The 13,368-nt window shown below is 54.1% G+C and overlaps 5 protein-coding genes across 5 annotated transcripts; 3 read left to right on the top strand and 2 right to left on the bottom strand.

Annotated features, from left to right (window-relative positions):
- Positions 1-1,277: 1,277 nt before the first annotated feature.
- On the top strand, positions 1,278-2,565 carry PODANS_4_7150 (uncharacterized protein; the record flags this gene model as incomplete). The annotated part of the gene is made up of 4 exons (XM_001906084.1): positions 1,278-1,424; positions 1,483-1,591; positions 1,663-2,009; positions 2,068-2,565. 4 exons carry the CDS (start codon positions 1,278-1,280, stop codon positions 2,563-2,565), a joined length of 1,101 nt encoding a protein of 366 aa, XP_001906119.1.
- Positions 2,566-3,988: 1,423 nt separating this feature from the next.
- On the bottom strand, positions 3,989-4,914 carry PODANS_4_7160 (uncharacterized protein; the record flags this gene model as incomplete). Its single annotated transcript, XM_001906083.1, has 2 exons — positions 3,989-4,494; positions 4,560-4,914. 2 exons carry the CDS (start codon positions 4,912-4,914, stop codon positions 3,989-3,991), a joined length of 861 nt encoding a protein of 286 aa, XP_001906118.1.
- Positions 4,915-5,860: 946 nt separating this feature from the next.
- Positions 5,861-8,364, top strand: PODANS_4_7170 (uncharacterized protein; the record flags this gene model as incomplete). Its single annotated transcript, XM_001906082.1, has 2 exons — positions 5,861-6,114; positions 6,168-8,364. The coding sequence occupies 2 exons, from the start codon at positions 5,861-5,863 to the stop codon at positions 8,362-8,364; spliced, it is 2,451 nt and encodes an 816-aa protein (XP_001906117.1).
- Positions 8,365-8,953: 589 nt separating this feature from the next.
- Positions 8,954-12,107, top strand: PODANS_4_7180 (uncharacterized protein; the record flags this gene model as incomplete). The annotated part of the gene is made up of 3 exons (XM_001906081.1): positions 8,954-8,969; positions 9,070-11,844; positions 11,893-12,107. The coding sequence occupies 3 exons, from the start codon at positions 8,954-8,956 to the stop codon at positions 12,105-12,107; spliced, it is 3,006 nt and encodes a 1,001-aa protein (XP_001906116.1).
- A 289-nt stretch (positions 12,108-12,396) lies between these two features.
- Positions 12,397-13,029, bottom strand: PODANS_4_7190 (uncharacterized protein; the record flags this gene model as incomplete). The annotated part of the gene is made up of 3 exons (XM_001906080.1): positions 12,397-12,444; positions 12,509-12,582; positions 12,663-13,029. The coding sequence occupies 3 exons, from the start codon at positions 13,027-13,029 to the stop codon at positions 12,397-12,399; spliced, it is 489 nt and encodes a 162-aa protein (XP_001906115.1).
- Between the last annotated feature and the right edge of the window lie 339 nt (positions 13,030-13,368).

Below are 13,368 nucleotides of genomic sequence, written 5' to 3'. Positions count from 1 at the left end.
GGGAGAGACGGGATGAGGTTAATATACAAATGATCTGGGAAATCTCGCCTCTATGTCAAGCATCCTTTGCCATATTGCATATCCAGGCAATGTGATAGGATGTGAAGCCTCTTGTGGTGTCATTTTCCCCGCCGCTCCTGATCGGACAGCCGTCGCGGCAGCTTCAGCATCTCCAAGTTCCCCCAATTCGGGAGTGGGGTGAAGGAGGACTAAGGTTGTCCCGCAGTCGCTTTCTCCCACGAAGATCCGACAAGCGCCACGGCAGGGCCAGGGGCCCAGGAACGCCCACTCAAAACCCACCGAACCCACCCCCGGTCCGCCCACCAAAACCCCAGAGCATCCCGGCCCATGGCAACGGCTTGCCAGTCAAGCTGACGGCCGAGAGCTTGGCATCGCGGCCTTCTGGGGGCCGGTCTGGGGCGACATGGAACCGACATGGAACTGACACTGAATCGCGCTCCGTTGTCCAGCCCGAGACCCTTTGACGAAGACAAAGCTCGACAAAGACATGGCGTGAGCTATGGGGAAGCGCAGCTGCGAGCTGGGCGCATGTGGTCTCGAAAGCGTCGAAAGAGGCCAGGATGAGCCTTCATCCGAGTGCTCCGGCTGACAAGATGTATCGTGCTCCCGAAATCTGGGGGTTTCGGGGGTACAAGTTGGGGACAAGCTTGTTTCGGATCAGGGTCTTCGTATCTCAGTCCCATCACGGCGCGTGCCGTCTGTCTGTGCTTAGTTCAACCTCACACATTGACCTCACATTTCCAACTGCATTCTGCGGTGAGAGCGCAGTACAATCTTCAGCCATCGGCTGTCGTCCACTGGCTGGAATCAAAACTGAAAACCCGGCGCTGTTTGGGCCAAACGTCCAGCCGTCCCCCGGTCCATCCATCTCCCGGTAGCGGCATCCGACCCCTGCCGTTTTGGCACCCCCCCACATCGCTAAATCCCGAGCTTGAGGGCAATGAGGGGTAAAACAATTGTCCTGCACACCATTTGCTCGTGGGAGGGGCCGGCAAGCAATCGAGGAGCTGGGAAAAAGTTCATGGTCAAAACATTTTAAGCCAGATGCGCAAAATGAGCCTAGTTTTCCGTAGTTGATTGAGTTTCATTCCGGCCTGAGCGAACTATTCCGTCATCGTACGATTGAACAGTGCATCGTCGGTTTGAAACTTTTTTTTTCGTCGTCGAGGTTTCACTCTCGAGCTGTTTGTTTCTCCCCAAGCTCCCATTTTGCTCAGAAAAAGTCCCGGCATCGGTAGCCGACGTCATTTTCAGCCATGCCCCTCCACCACTTGATGTGCGGCACCTGGACCCCTCCAGGGGCCATCTTCACCGTTGAGTTTGACGATGAGGCTTTGACTCTGAAGCTCATCAAGCGCACCGAGATTCCTCACGATGAGCCCATCTCGTGGATGGCCTTTGACGTACGATTGACCGATAAGCTCAGCTCCAATTACACCAATTGCTCACCATGAAAAACAGCATGCCAAGAAGAACCTCTACGGCGCTGCCATGAAGAAATGGTCCAGCTTCGCCGTCAAGAGCCCGACCGAGATAGTCCACGAGGCGTCCCACCCCATGGGTGGTGATCGTGCGTATTTTCTTGTTCGACATCCTCAAAATCATCCTGAACCCATCACTAACAGACACCCTCTATCCCAGCCCGTGCCAACGACGCAGACACCAACACCCGCGCCATCTTCCTCCTGGCCGCCAAGCAGCCCCCTTACAACGTCTACTGCAATCCCTTCTACAAGCACGCCGGCTACGGTAACGTCTTCAATGTCTCCGACACGGGTGCCCTCAAGGACAATGTCCAGAACTACCCCTACCAAGAAAACACCGGCATCCACGGCATGGTCTTTGACCCAACCGAGACCTACCTCTACTCGGCCGACTTGACTGCCAACAAGCTGTGGACTCACCGCAAGCTCCCCTCGGGAGAGGTCGAGCTCGTCGGCAGCGTCGATGCCCCTGACGCTGGTGACCACCCTAGATGGGTAGCTATGGTATGTCAGCCCCTTTCCTCCCTGTCCCAACAGGTAAACTAACAGAAACTGTGAAAAGCACCCCTCAGGCAACTACCTCTACGCCCTCATGGAAGCCGGCAACCGCCTCTGCGAATACGTCATCGACCCCGCCACCCACCTCCCCGTCTACACCCACCACTCCTTCCCCTTGATCCCCCCCGGAATCCCCCAAAAGGACAAGGAAACCGGCAAGGGCCTCTACCGCGCCGACGTCGTCGCGCTGACCTTTTCTGGCAAGTACATGTTTGCGTCGTCTCGGGCAAACAAGTTTGACCTTCAGGGGTACTGGTCTGCGTTCAAGCTGAGGGACTGCGGCTCGATTGAGAAGCAGCTTGCGCTGAACCCCACGCCGACGAGCGGCGGTCATTCCAACGCGGTGAGCCCGTGTGATTTTAGCGATGAGTGGGTTGCCATCACGGATGATCAGGAGGGGTGGTTGGAGATGTACAGGTGGCAGGATGAGTATTTGCATAGGGTGGCGAGGGTGAGGATTCCGGAGCCGGGGTTTGGGATGAATGCTATTTGGTATGATTAGGCAGGCTGCCTGGGATATGGGGCCTGATTGGATTTGTCGCGGTATATACGCTAGGTAGAAACGCTGGGTATATTGGAGGTTTAAGGATTGGATATAGAGAAGTCAAATGTATATCAAGTGTATATCAAGTCAAATATGGATGAGGATTCTTTCACTTTGATTTAACTGGCTCTCTTTAGTGCTGTTTGTCACGGGTGTATGTTTGAAGCTGAGATCGTGAGCCTTGAAGACAGTCTGAATTCATCTAATGCTCGCTTGACCATCTCAGTGCTGACCTGGCCACCTAGTCAGGTAGGGTAGTCACAAGCATTCCAGGGATAAGACTGGTCATGGACAGACCCATATATTCAATATTTGGTCATAGAACGTGATTCAGTGCAATACATGGTGTGACATTATGTGAGGGTAATGGGTAAGGTTGGGAGGAGGGCAGTGTGAGAGAGGTCAGTTTAAAAGAGAACAGTTGAAGAGAGGTCAACTTCTAAGAGGTCCGTTTTAAAGAGGTCAGCTCATGAGAGACCAGCTTTGGAGATATCGGTTGGAGACAGCCCAGTTTACATGGAAGTGAGATGACAGTGAAGGAGAGGTCTGATGATGACAAGGTCAGCCTCTTTACAAGACTATTCAATTTATGGGCATGACTATCATCAAATACCTCATGCCGAAGTACATAGATATTGGTACTGAGCTATACCACGGGCAATTCAGAAAGTAATTGGACCATTTATGGAATATTCAGGGCAAGAGGTGATGAGAGAATACAATGACGATATCAATCCATGGTGAACATTGATTCCCGAGTCATCTGCAATGCAGTGTGAGATAATCTATGAAAATGGGAAAAATAAACATAAAAAAAACCCACAGGAAACCTCCTGTCCACTGTGAAAAGACCGAAAAAAATAAGCTTAGTGCAGTGTGAGATATTTCATAGTTTTTCTGGCGTTATAGATTTTAAAATTCGATATCTGGACATGAACTGGAGCTTGGTGTTCTTGTCTGTATTTTAAATCATAAAACCTTGAATGCCGACCTAACATCGGCCGTTTGATAATGTGGTGTACAAGTGAGCTAAATCCCAACCACATGCTGCTCCGAAAGCTGTAGGCTGAGGTTAAGGCAGCTATTTAAGACAACTGGAAGGTTATGTTGGCTTCTGGCTTGCAGCCAGGCAAATAAGGGACCGTTGTGATTTTTTCCTGGTTTTCAGCGTTCCTTGTCATGTAAATGGCTTACGCCTCCTCCTCATATGGCCCCTTGAACGAAGGATACATGCGAATATAATCATGCAGCATGGACGGGCAACACCAGATTGACACCTCACACATTGCATTTGGCACCCAACTGACTCTTAACAAGACTGCTGTATGAACGCCTTGGTAACACAAAATATTTACAAAGCCCCCCTCCCCCTCGTCTACATCTATTTCTTCTCCTCTTTAGGTGGCTCTGGCTTTGGTGTCGGCAGCTTGAAGGTCTCGGGCGTAACATCCACGCCAGATCCAACCTGCTCCCAGGCACTGGAGCCTCCCTCAAAGTTGCGGAACGCCTGCGTGAGCTCCAAGGGCTCTGTGACAATGCGCTTCTTCTCCTCGTCATACCTAATCTCAGTGTAGCCGGTAAGGGGAAAGTCCTTGCGCAGGGGGTGACCCTCGAAGCCATAATCTGTCATGATGCGGCGGAGATCGGGGTGGTTGACGAAGAACACACCAAACATGTCGTACACCTCGCGCTCATACCAGTTGGCGCCATCATAGAGGGGGGTAAGACTGGGAACGGGAGAGGCCTCGTCGGCGTAGGTCTTGACACGGATGCGGGAGTTGTGGCGGATGCTGAGGAGGTTGTAGACGATCTCGAAGCGCTGGTCACGGGTGGGGAAGTCGACGGCGGTGATGTCGCTGACCATGGTAAACTCGGCAGAGGTGTTGTCTATGATGAATCGAGGTTAGAGAGGGTGGATATCACCCAGGGGGCGTAACGGGCTGCCGGCTTACACTTGAGGAAAGAGAAGACAGGGATGACGCCAGAGGGGCAGATATAGATGGTCAATTCGTCCTTCCACACAGAGAACTGCTGGATGTATTTGGGAAGACAGCCCATAAGCCAGGCGCCATACTTGTGCATAGCATCCGCCTTGGCCTGGTACTTGTCGGCAGGGTTCACGGGGGCGGCCTTGAGGGTACCGATCTGGTCGCGGGGAAGCTCACGGGGGTTCGGGGCGTCCTTGGGAACGGCGACATTGCTACGGGCAGTGTTGGCAAAACACCGCACCATGGGCGCCGCAATGGAGGAGGTTGTTGGTCGGAAAGCCGAGGCCAAAGCCCTGCTTCTGCAGAGCTTGCTGGCCATGGTTGGAGTCGGGGGGCTGAAGCCAATTGCTGGGAATCAACCAGTGCCCTCAGTCGAATATGGGTGCTTGACGAGGTCGATTTGCAATTGACGTCGAAAGCTTGGAGCTCGAATCCATGGCTGAGTCAGGTGACCCATCACGTGCCTTGAAGCCAAGAGTGAAACAACAGACAAAGTTGCTCGAGGCGAGCTACCCCACAATTTCTTTTGTACAAATACATTTTATGAACGTGGCTTTCGATTTTACTCTACCCTACCTGACTGATCTCAACTACTCTTACTGAGAAAACACCCAATCAAAAGACACCAGCTATCCCCAGGTTTGCTGAGACAAATAGTCGTTGACGCTTCATCTGTAAAGTGGTGTCGTTGCTTTCGCGGAGAACCGAGCACAGCGCGACACGTGCCAGACGAGACTAACCAAAAGCGGATTAGCGACTCCGTGACGCTTTCGAAGGCTCTGCTCGCCGCTGGACAATCGTCTCTTGTTCTTTTCATTCACCTCCACCAGCGAGTTGGTCCAGCTTAAATCAATAAATACAGTACCAGGCGCACCCAGTGGTCTCTCCAACCTTGTTCCGCGTATTTTTTTTTCGACTTGCTACCTCGACTCTTCTAATCTCAAGAAACCGAGTGCAACCCCAGCACCAAGTTTAATTCACCTTGGCCGTTTACATCCAGCACATTGCCCAAAAGCACACCACCACTCGTCGTTTCGATCTTGCCACTCGAAACCACATCTCGAGTATCGGAACAAACCCCATCTCGACGACACCACCTCCACATAATTCACAATGACGCACCAAGACACATTCATCGACGATGATGAGGACACTTGGTATGTGGTTTCCCTCCTCAGGGGGCTTTCTGTCCCCACCAGCAGTACCGGCATCCGCAGCTCGGCGCCCCCTCTTCTCGCACCTCCAGCGCAAGTTCCATGCTAACCATGCTTCTAGCCCCCTCTGCATCGAGGAGTTCGATCTCTCAGACCGAAACTTCCGTCCATGCCCCTGTGGTTATCAGGTATGCTGCCGCCAACACCCTGCGCGATTTGCTCATCAGATTACTGACCGCCCACTCGCTACAGATATGTCAGTTCTGTTTCAACAACATTAGGAACAATATGAACGGGCTATGTCCTGCGTGTCGTCGTCCCTACAACGAAGCCACGATCGAGTACAAAGTTGTCACACCTGAGGAGTAAGTGGGGTTCATAAGATGATGCCTGGCTTTGGATATTGACAGCAGCCCAGATACGCAGCATTCCGAGCCAATGTGGCCAAGAGCCAAAAGAAGCGTGCCGCTGAGCAACGGCAAAAGGAAGCCCAGAAAAGAGAGGCCGAAAACCACAGTCGCAAGAACCTTGTCGGCGTCCGAGTTGTCCAAAAGAACCTGGTTTATGTGACCGGGTTGCAGCCGACAGTTCGTGAAGACGAGTTGCTCAAAACCCTTCGAAAGCCCGAATTCTTTGGCCAGTACGGCAACATCCAGAAAATATCGATTAGTAATCGACGTGGCACTGACGGCCACAACCAATCTCTGGGTGTTTACGTCACCTTTGAAAAACAGGAGGATGCAACCAAGTGCATCCAGGCAGTCAATGGGTCCATGAATGGGGACAGAGTCCTCAGGGCGCAATTAGGAACGACGAAATACTGTTCTGCTTGGTTGCGGCACGAGACATGTACCAACCGCCAGTGCATGTTCTTGCATGAGCTGGCTGAGGAGGAGGACAGCTACACGCGGCAGGATCTATCGTCCATCAACGGCATCAATGCCCAGAAACCGATACCCCACGCCGCTGGTTCTTCCCGCTCTGCATCAAGACAGCAGAGCCATCCTTCGCCTGCACCGGTAGCCGCCCAGCCCATGATTCGCAGTTCTAGCAAAGATGGATCGGACCACGGCGATGGCCCGGCGCTGCCTGCCACCGCGAACTGGGCACGTAACCCACAGGTTCGTAGCAGAAGGGGCAGCCATGCCACTAGTGGTGCCGCACCAAGCCCTGCCATCTCGAATGCGCTGCCAGTTACGACCGAGTCTGCTGTGGAGGACGAGCCAGTTGCCGATGTACCGGCTCCCACGCCAGGGCCTTCCACCGCAGCTCCGGCATCTGCCCCAGTATCTCCCTCGGCGCCAACCCCAACCCCCGCAGCGGCATCGCCGGCTACGCGAACCAAGTCGGCCAAAACTCCTGCTGAAAGAGCCAAGCGCACCACTCAGGACACCCTCAAGTCTCTGCTCAAGTCGCTCGAAGGCTGCGCTCTGGCGTGGCCGAAACCGAGTGCTGAGCAGGATGATGCTTCCAAGTACCCTCCTCTTTTCGATTCTCGTGGAGGCGAGCGTCGCCGGGCGATGAGGGAGTCCGAGGCCGCGAGCACCACTGGTGACCAGCTTACTGCGAGTGTTCGTGAGCCCTCAGAGGGCGAGCCTGAAAGCAGTGGCAGTCTCGCACTGGGTGGCGAACCAGAGGACCGGGATCATGTTCGTGACACCCACGGCTTTGACCCACGGCGCACCGCTCAACCACCCATTCAAAGAGGCAGTGCCGATGGCTTCTTTGGTCAAGCTGTGGGCTCTGGCATGACCCAATCGACATCGAATCTTGGGTCTATCGGTACTGCCAGTCGGACAATGACGCCTCAACAGCGAAGCTTCATGCGCCCCCCAACTGGGTTTGTCGAACACTTGACAGCCCAGACCAACACCCTCTTCCAGGGACAGGGCCACAACCGCCAGGGCTCCCGCTTCAGCTTCGCCAACGACAACAGAGACGCTGCGTCCTCTACGTCGGTGAAGCTCACAGGCAACCCCCGCATCATGGCTCAGCAGTCGTCCATGATGCCTTCAACGTTCCACAACCAGGCTGGCAACCAGTACTATGGTTCCTCCATGCCGCCGCCGCCTCCGGGTCTCAAGTCGACTGGCACACCTCCCGGCATGTTTGGGCAGCACGGATTTGGCTTGACGGCGGCGTTCGGCGGGGCGTCAAAGGATAACGAGATTATGCAACAACTTATCAACCGCAACAGGGGCGGAGGTGCCCAGGCTCATGATTCCGGTAAGCGTGAGTACACGTTCTCTTTCAACCCTAACCAGTACCCACCTTCCAACTCCTCGACCCCGGCTCCTGCCTCGAACCACCTCGGTTCGCTCTTTGCCTCGCAGCCTGGAGCATTCCAAGACATGGGTTCAAAGCAGAAGAAGAAGGGGAAGAAGCACAGAAACGCTAACACTTCCTCCTCTGGGGGGAGTGGCATAGTTGATCTTGCAGACCCGAGCATACTTCAGGCGCGAATGCAGTCGCATCAGCAGAGCTTGCAACACCAGCAGCAAACCCTGCAGCAACAGAGCAATGGCGGACTCGGGCCGGGTGTGTTCGGCGGTCAGTCGCAAGGTGGGTACACCAACCAGGGCATGATGTATAACCAGCCATACCGGCAATGGTGATGACGACTCTGATCCGGAAGTGCCGGCCGCGATTTCACGAAAAATTGGCTTTTGCATTGCATTACACACATATCACCATCATTTTTTGGAGGGAAGGAGGAGCACATGCGTTTTGTTTGGCTTTTTATGTCACTATATATCACGACAGCGTTGGTTTGGGTGGCTCAGCCAGGGGATTGTTTGTTTTTTGTTTTCTTTTCTTATGGGGAGCGGGCTTGAATCACGGTTCTCGAGCATCGCAGGCATTGGTTCCACGAGGGAGGGACCCGCCTAGCACTGGCGTCACTTGCATTTTGTTGGTCGATTAATGGCCTTGGGATACATCCCAAGGGTTGGGGCGGGCGGTCATGGAAAGACAAAAAACAACACCAGATTTTTTGTGGTCACGTCAGGCAAGCTCTCATCGTCTTCCTTTGGGGTTCTCCTTCATGTACGTTAACTTGGGCCCCCAGGTTTTAAACACAGCTGGGGCTGAGGTGGCATCGGTGGATAAAATAAAGCGTTTTTTCTCGCACCATTCCGATAGTACACTTTACCAACCGGAAGACGATGATGGTAGTCTTGATGTGACTTAATTCTCCTGTATATAATGGCGCTGCTTGCTTGTGCTCCTTCTTCTTCCTCCTTCCTCCATCCTCTCTGCCCCACAGGCCCAGCGGTCTCTCTCCTGGATGTATCTTCTCATCTGAAGCTTTGCACTTTGAGCCATTCAAAAGATATGGAAGCTAACTTGGTTTATAGAGGACGACTTACTCTCACTCGAAGAGTTTAGACCCAGCATCGACGCGCTTGTGGCGGATGAGCCTATCGATGTCAACATTCGACACCCCCCTGGGGGCTTTGAGATTTTTGGTAGGACTGGAACGCCTTCGGCGCCACCCGGACTTCCAATTCCAAGCGTCCAACATTCACCTGCTATCTCACATGCGTCACTCCACACCATGAACTTTGGGCGACAAACCCCGTCAGTGGCGTCACCCAAGGTTTCGTCTAAATCTGCCCCATCAGCTGCCCCAAGCCCGCTGATAAGCAAACGCACAATTACTCCATCAGCCTCTGAAGCGAAAAATATCATCAAGGCACTGGCCGCTGAAAGTGGTTTATCCAAGGAGATTGCCAAAGCCAAGGCCCCAAAGATAGTCACCTTACAGGACGAAGATTTCCCAGCTCTCAACTCACCAAAGGCTTCAGCTGCGGCCACACCTGTTGCTACACCAAAGCCAGCACCAAGTAAGGTAAGCTCTAGCAAGAAGTTGATAGGTGAGGCCGCACCTGAGAAGAGCGCCAAGAAGACCAAGAAGGAGGAGAAGAAGGAGAGGAAGGAAAGGGAGAAGGCCGAGAGAGCAGAAAGGCTTGAGAGAGAGAAGGCCGAGAAGGCGGAAAAGGAGAGGTTGAAGGCCGAAGAGAAGGAGAAGGAGAAAGAAAAGGCTGCTGCTGTGGCTGCGGCTGCGAGTACGGCACCTGTCAAGGTTTTGGAGGCGCCTTCAACTGTTGCCACATCCAAGGCCGCAGAAAAGACTACTGCTGCTCCTGCTGATAAGAAGAACGACAAGCGTCCTGTGCCTGGCATTCTCAATATCGCGGCTGCCACCAAGGTCTCCCAGATTCGGAATCTGGAAGCTCCCTCGGCATCGACAAAGTCGACTACCGCAGAGAAGGACTCGGCGTTCCCTGCGCTGCCTACTCCGACACCGGTTTCCGTTTCGTCACCACTTTCACGGGCTGCACCTAAAACTCTAAGACTGGTGGCCACGCCGAAGACGGAGACGCCATCGACGCCTATCATGGGTGCGGGTCCGTCTCTCACCGCGCCCTCGGCGCGCTCATCTGCCGCGGCATCTGCCCATCGGCCTGAGACACCTGCCAGCGAACTGATCTCCGACAGCGCTTCCATTATTTCCGCTTCCATCTCGGCCTCGCGGACCAACTCGCCTCCTCCGTCTTCCAGGATTGGGTCCGCCCCAACCCGGACCACGACCAAGAGCCAACAGCGAAAGCAGCGCAAGGAATTGACCAAGAAGGAATCGGCCGTCCTCGCTGCGCAGCCTATCAAGCCAGAGCCCGAGGTCGAGATTGGGCCCATCATCGGCCGCAAGAAGAAGCAAAAGAAGGAAAAGGAGAAGCCAGCTGCTACACCGACCACGGCGAAGAGCAGCTCCGAGCCACCGGCTGCTTCCCCTGCTCCCTCAACAAAGGAGACCAAGGAGACCAAGGAGTCCAAGGAGGTCAAGGAAGTGAAGGAAGAGTCTTCAACCTACCGCTCTACCGCCAATGAAACTACTACTTTGACTGGTGAGCCTACTCACAAGAACAGATATGACTCCAACACCCCCGATGGTGGCAACCAGCAGAACGCCGCCGTCCCTCGCGAGGGGCCCTTGCCTCACGAGATCCTTCAAAGCCTCCACGAGGCCGGCCTAGTTCCCGAGAACCTCGAGAAGCTCGCCTTCTTCCAGCCCACCACCGTCCCCCTCGACCGGTGGAAAAATGACATCAACGCTGCGGGTCTCTGGGAGCTGGCAGCCAAGAACACCATGACTCCCACCAAGAACATGGTTACCGAAGAGGACCAGGCCATTTTGCTGTCTGGCAAGCCCGTCAGGAAGGTCGTCGACGGTGTCCGGATCCTCATCACCCCCAACGGCGATTGCATCCGCAACCTCACCGCCGACGAGGAAGACAGATTTTTGGAGCTCCAAAATGCAATCGCGGAGGAGGCAGCCTCCCCGGCGTCATTCATCTCTTCCCGTCACGACACGGGTTCTGGGTTCTCGCTCGTTAAAGGGAGAGCTGTTCCCAATGGACCACCGAGTTACTTTCCCCAGGGCAAGGGAGCTTTTCCTAGCGACCCGGTGAACAAAATCCAGAGGGAAGAGGCGATTTACTACATCAATCAGTATGTCCTCCCGAGACTGAACCTCAACTCTAGGGATATGAGTTTTCCTAAGGCGATCTCCAACTGGACTGGGGGGAGTGGACAAGGAGTAGGACAGCAACAGCAGCAGCAGCAGCAGCAGCAGCAGCAACAACAACAACAGGCGCAAGCTAATGCTGCTGCGGCGGCGAATTTGGGGGCGATGGCGCCGTGGTTGTATGGAGCTGGGGGACCGGGGATGGTTGGGCATGGGGGGGGTGATATGGCTGATGCTGTTGCTCCTGAGCTGAATTATCCTGGTCCGGTCGGGGCGTTTGCTGAAGCTGGGGGTAGTAGTCCGGGTGTGTTTGCGAGTTATCTTGAGGGAGGGGTGGATGGTAGTGGTGGTGGTGGTGGTGGTGGTGCGGAAGGGACAGGGACAGCAACAGGGCAGAGACATGTTCCCCCGGGCGCTGGGGGGCCGGCGGGGCCGTTTGGGAATGTGCCGCTTATGAGTTTGGAGGATGCGGAGCAGGCGCTTTCGGCGGCGAGGAAGGAGGCGGAGAAGCTGGAGAGGAGCTTTGTTAGTTTGGTGAAGAAGAATAGGAAGTTGTTGTTGAGCACTAGTGGGACGGGGTTGGGGGGGCATCATTGACTCGTTGGTGAGGAGCAAGAGAAGGAGGAGGATAGGGGTGTGGTGGTTCATGATGGGGTTGTTTTGATTGGGATGGCGGTTGGGTTGGCGAGGGCGTTGAGGGGGTTGGGGAGGGTGCATGAGGTTGCTTTTGCGGTGGTTTGGATGGCTGTTGTTTTGGTGGAGGGGTTGGTGAGTGCTGTTGTTGGGTGGGGGGTTTGTGGGGTTATGGATTGGATGGGGACTGATTATTAGTGGGAATGGGAGTTGTTATAGCGTGTTAGTGATATCTTGTCAGCGTTGTTTGTATGGATTAGGGGGTTGAGCGCAACGGGGGGAGAATTGATTGCGGGTATGATACCCCGTATTGTACAAGTCAGAATTAAAAATAAAATAAAAGATTATTTTTGACCATGCTGCTATCATAAAGCTGTGAATCCATCATCTATCACCCCAACCAGCCAAAGTTATATACCTACCTAACCTTACATACCTTCCCTGCTCACATACAAATCATGATCACTGCCTCTGTTCATTCCCCAAATCAAGGCTCACTCTCAACACCAGGCGGGAAAGTTCCAAACAGTGCCATCTGCCATCATCAGCCAACCACCCCCATCACATATGAGGTAATCATCAAGAGTAAGGGAACTCACCAAATGCTCCGTCTCCTCCTTGCCCAACTTCCCCCCCACCAACCCAGCAGTAGCCTTGGACAACATTCTGAAATCTGTCACCACCACCTGTTAGCATCCTTTTTCCCTCTAGGCAAGGCAAGAAAACCCAGGTGGGAAGTTCAGGTGAGCTTACAATCAACATAATGCCCCGGCGTAGCCGTCATGTAGCACTCCCCTTCCTCGCTCTCACTCCCATTCCTGAACGTGTGGATCGCACCCGGGGGCACAGTCATGCAGTCGCCCGTTTTGGCGACGACGTCCCCTTCCGGGGTAGAAAAGACGATTGTGCCCTTGGTGACGAAGAAGAGCTCGTCGTGAAACCGATGCCAGTGCATTGGCGGCCCTGACGTTCCCGGGGGGAGGGTGATGGTCACGGCTGAGACTCTGTTCTGGGTGTTTGACCCGTCTTCAAAAACTCTAACAGTCAGGGGGCCGACTTTGAGGGTTTCTGCTTGGGAGGAGGGGACTAGAGAGACGGGGACGGGGCCGCGGGTTGGCATGGTGATTGAAAGGGTGGGAAATGGGGTAAGTTGGGTAAGGTGAGACAGCGATGGCGAGTTAATAGGTTGGCAAATGTGGGAGCTCTAATACAATGTGTTCATCTCGCATAACACCAACGTAGGTGACAAAGGGCAGGAGCTAGACAGCTGAGGATGACGGTGTTGCTGGTGGCGGTTCTCCGGTGGACGGTTGAATGATTGATTATATAAGCCTGAGCTCTAAGAGTGCCGTGACAGACGAACAGGGGTTGGACCAAAATATACACAAACCGAGGATGGAGGAGTCAGTCCGATTCTAATTGGGTTTGATTACAGCGAGCATGCTTTGGGTGCAGTCAA

Source organism: Podospora anserina, chromosome 4 (genome assembly GCF_000226545.1).
Source record: "Podospora anserina S mat+ genomic DNA chromosome 4, supercontig 4".
NCBI lineage: Eukaryota > Fungi > Ascomycota > Sordariomycetes > Sordariales > Podosporaceae > Podospora > Podospora anserina.
The sequence above is the reverse complement of the archived record's forward strand: the minus strand, read 5'-3'. Positions and strand labels throughout refer to the sequence as shown.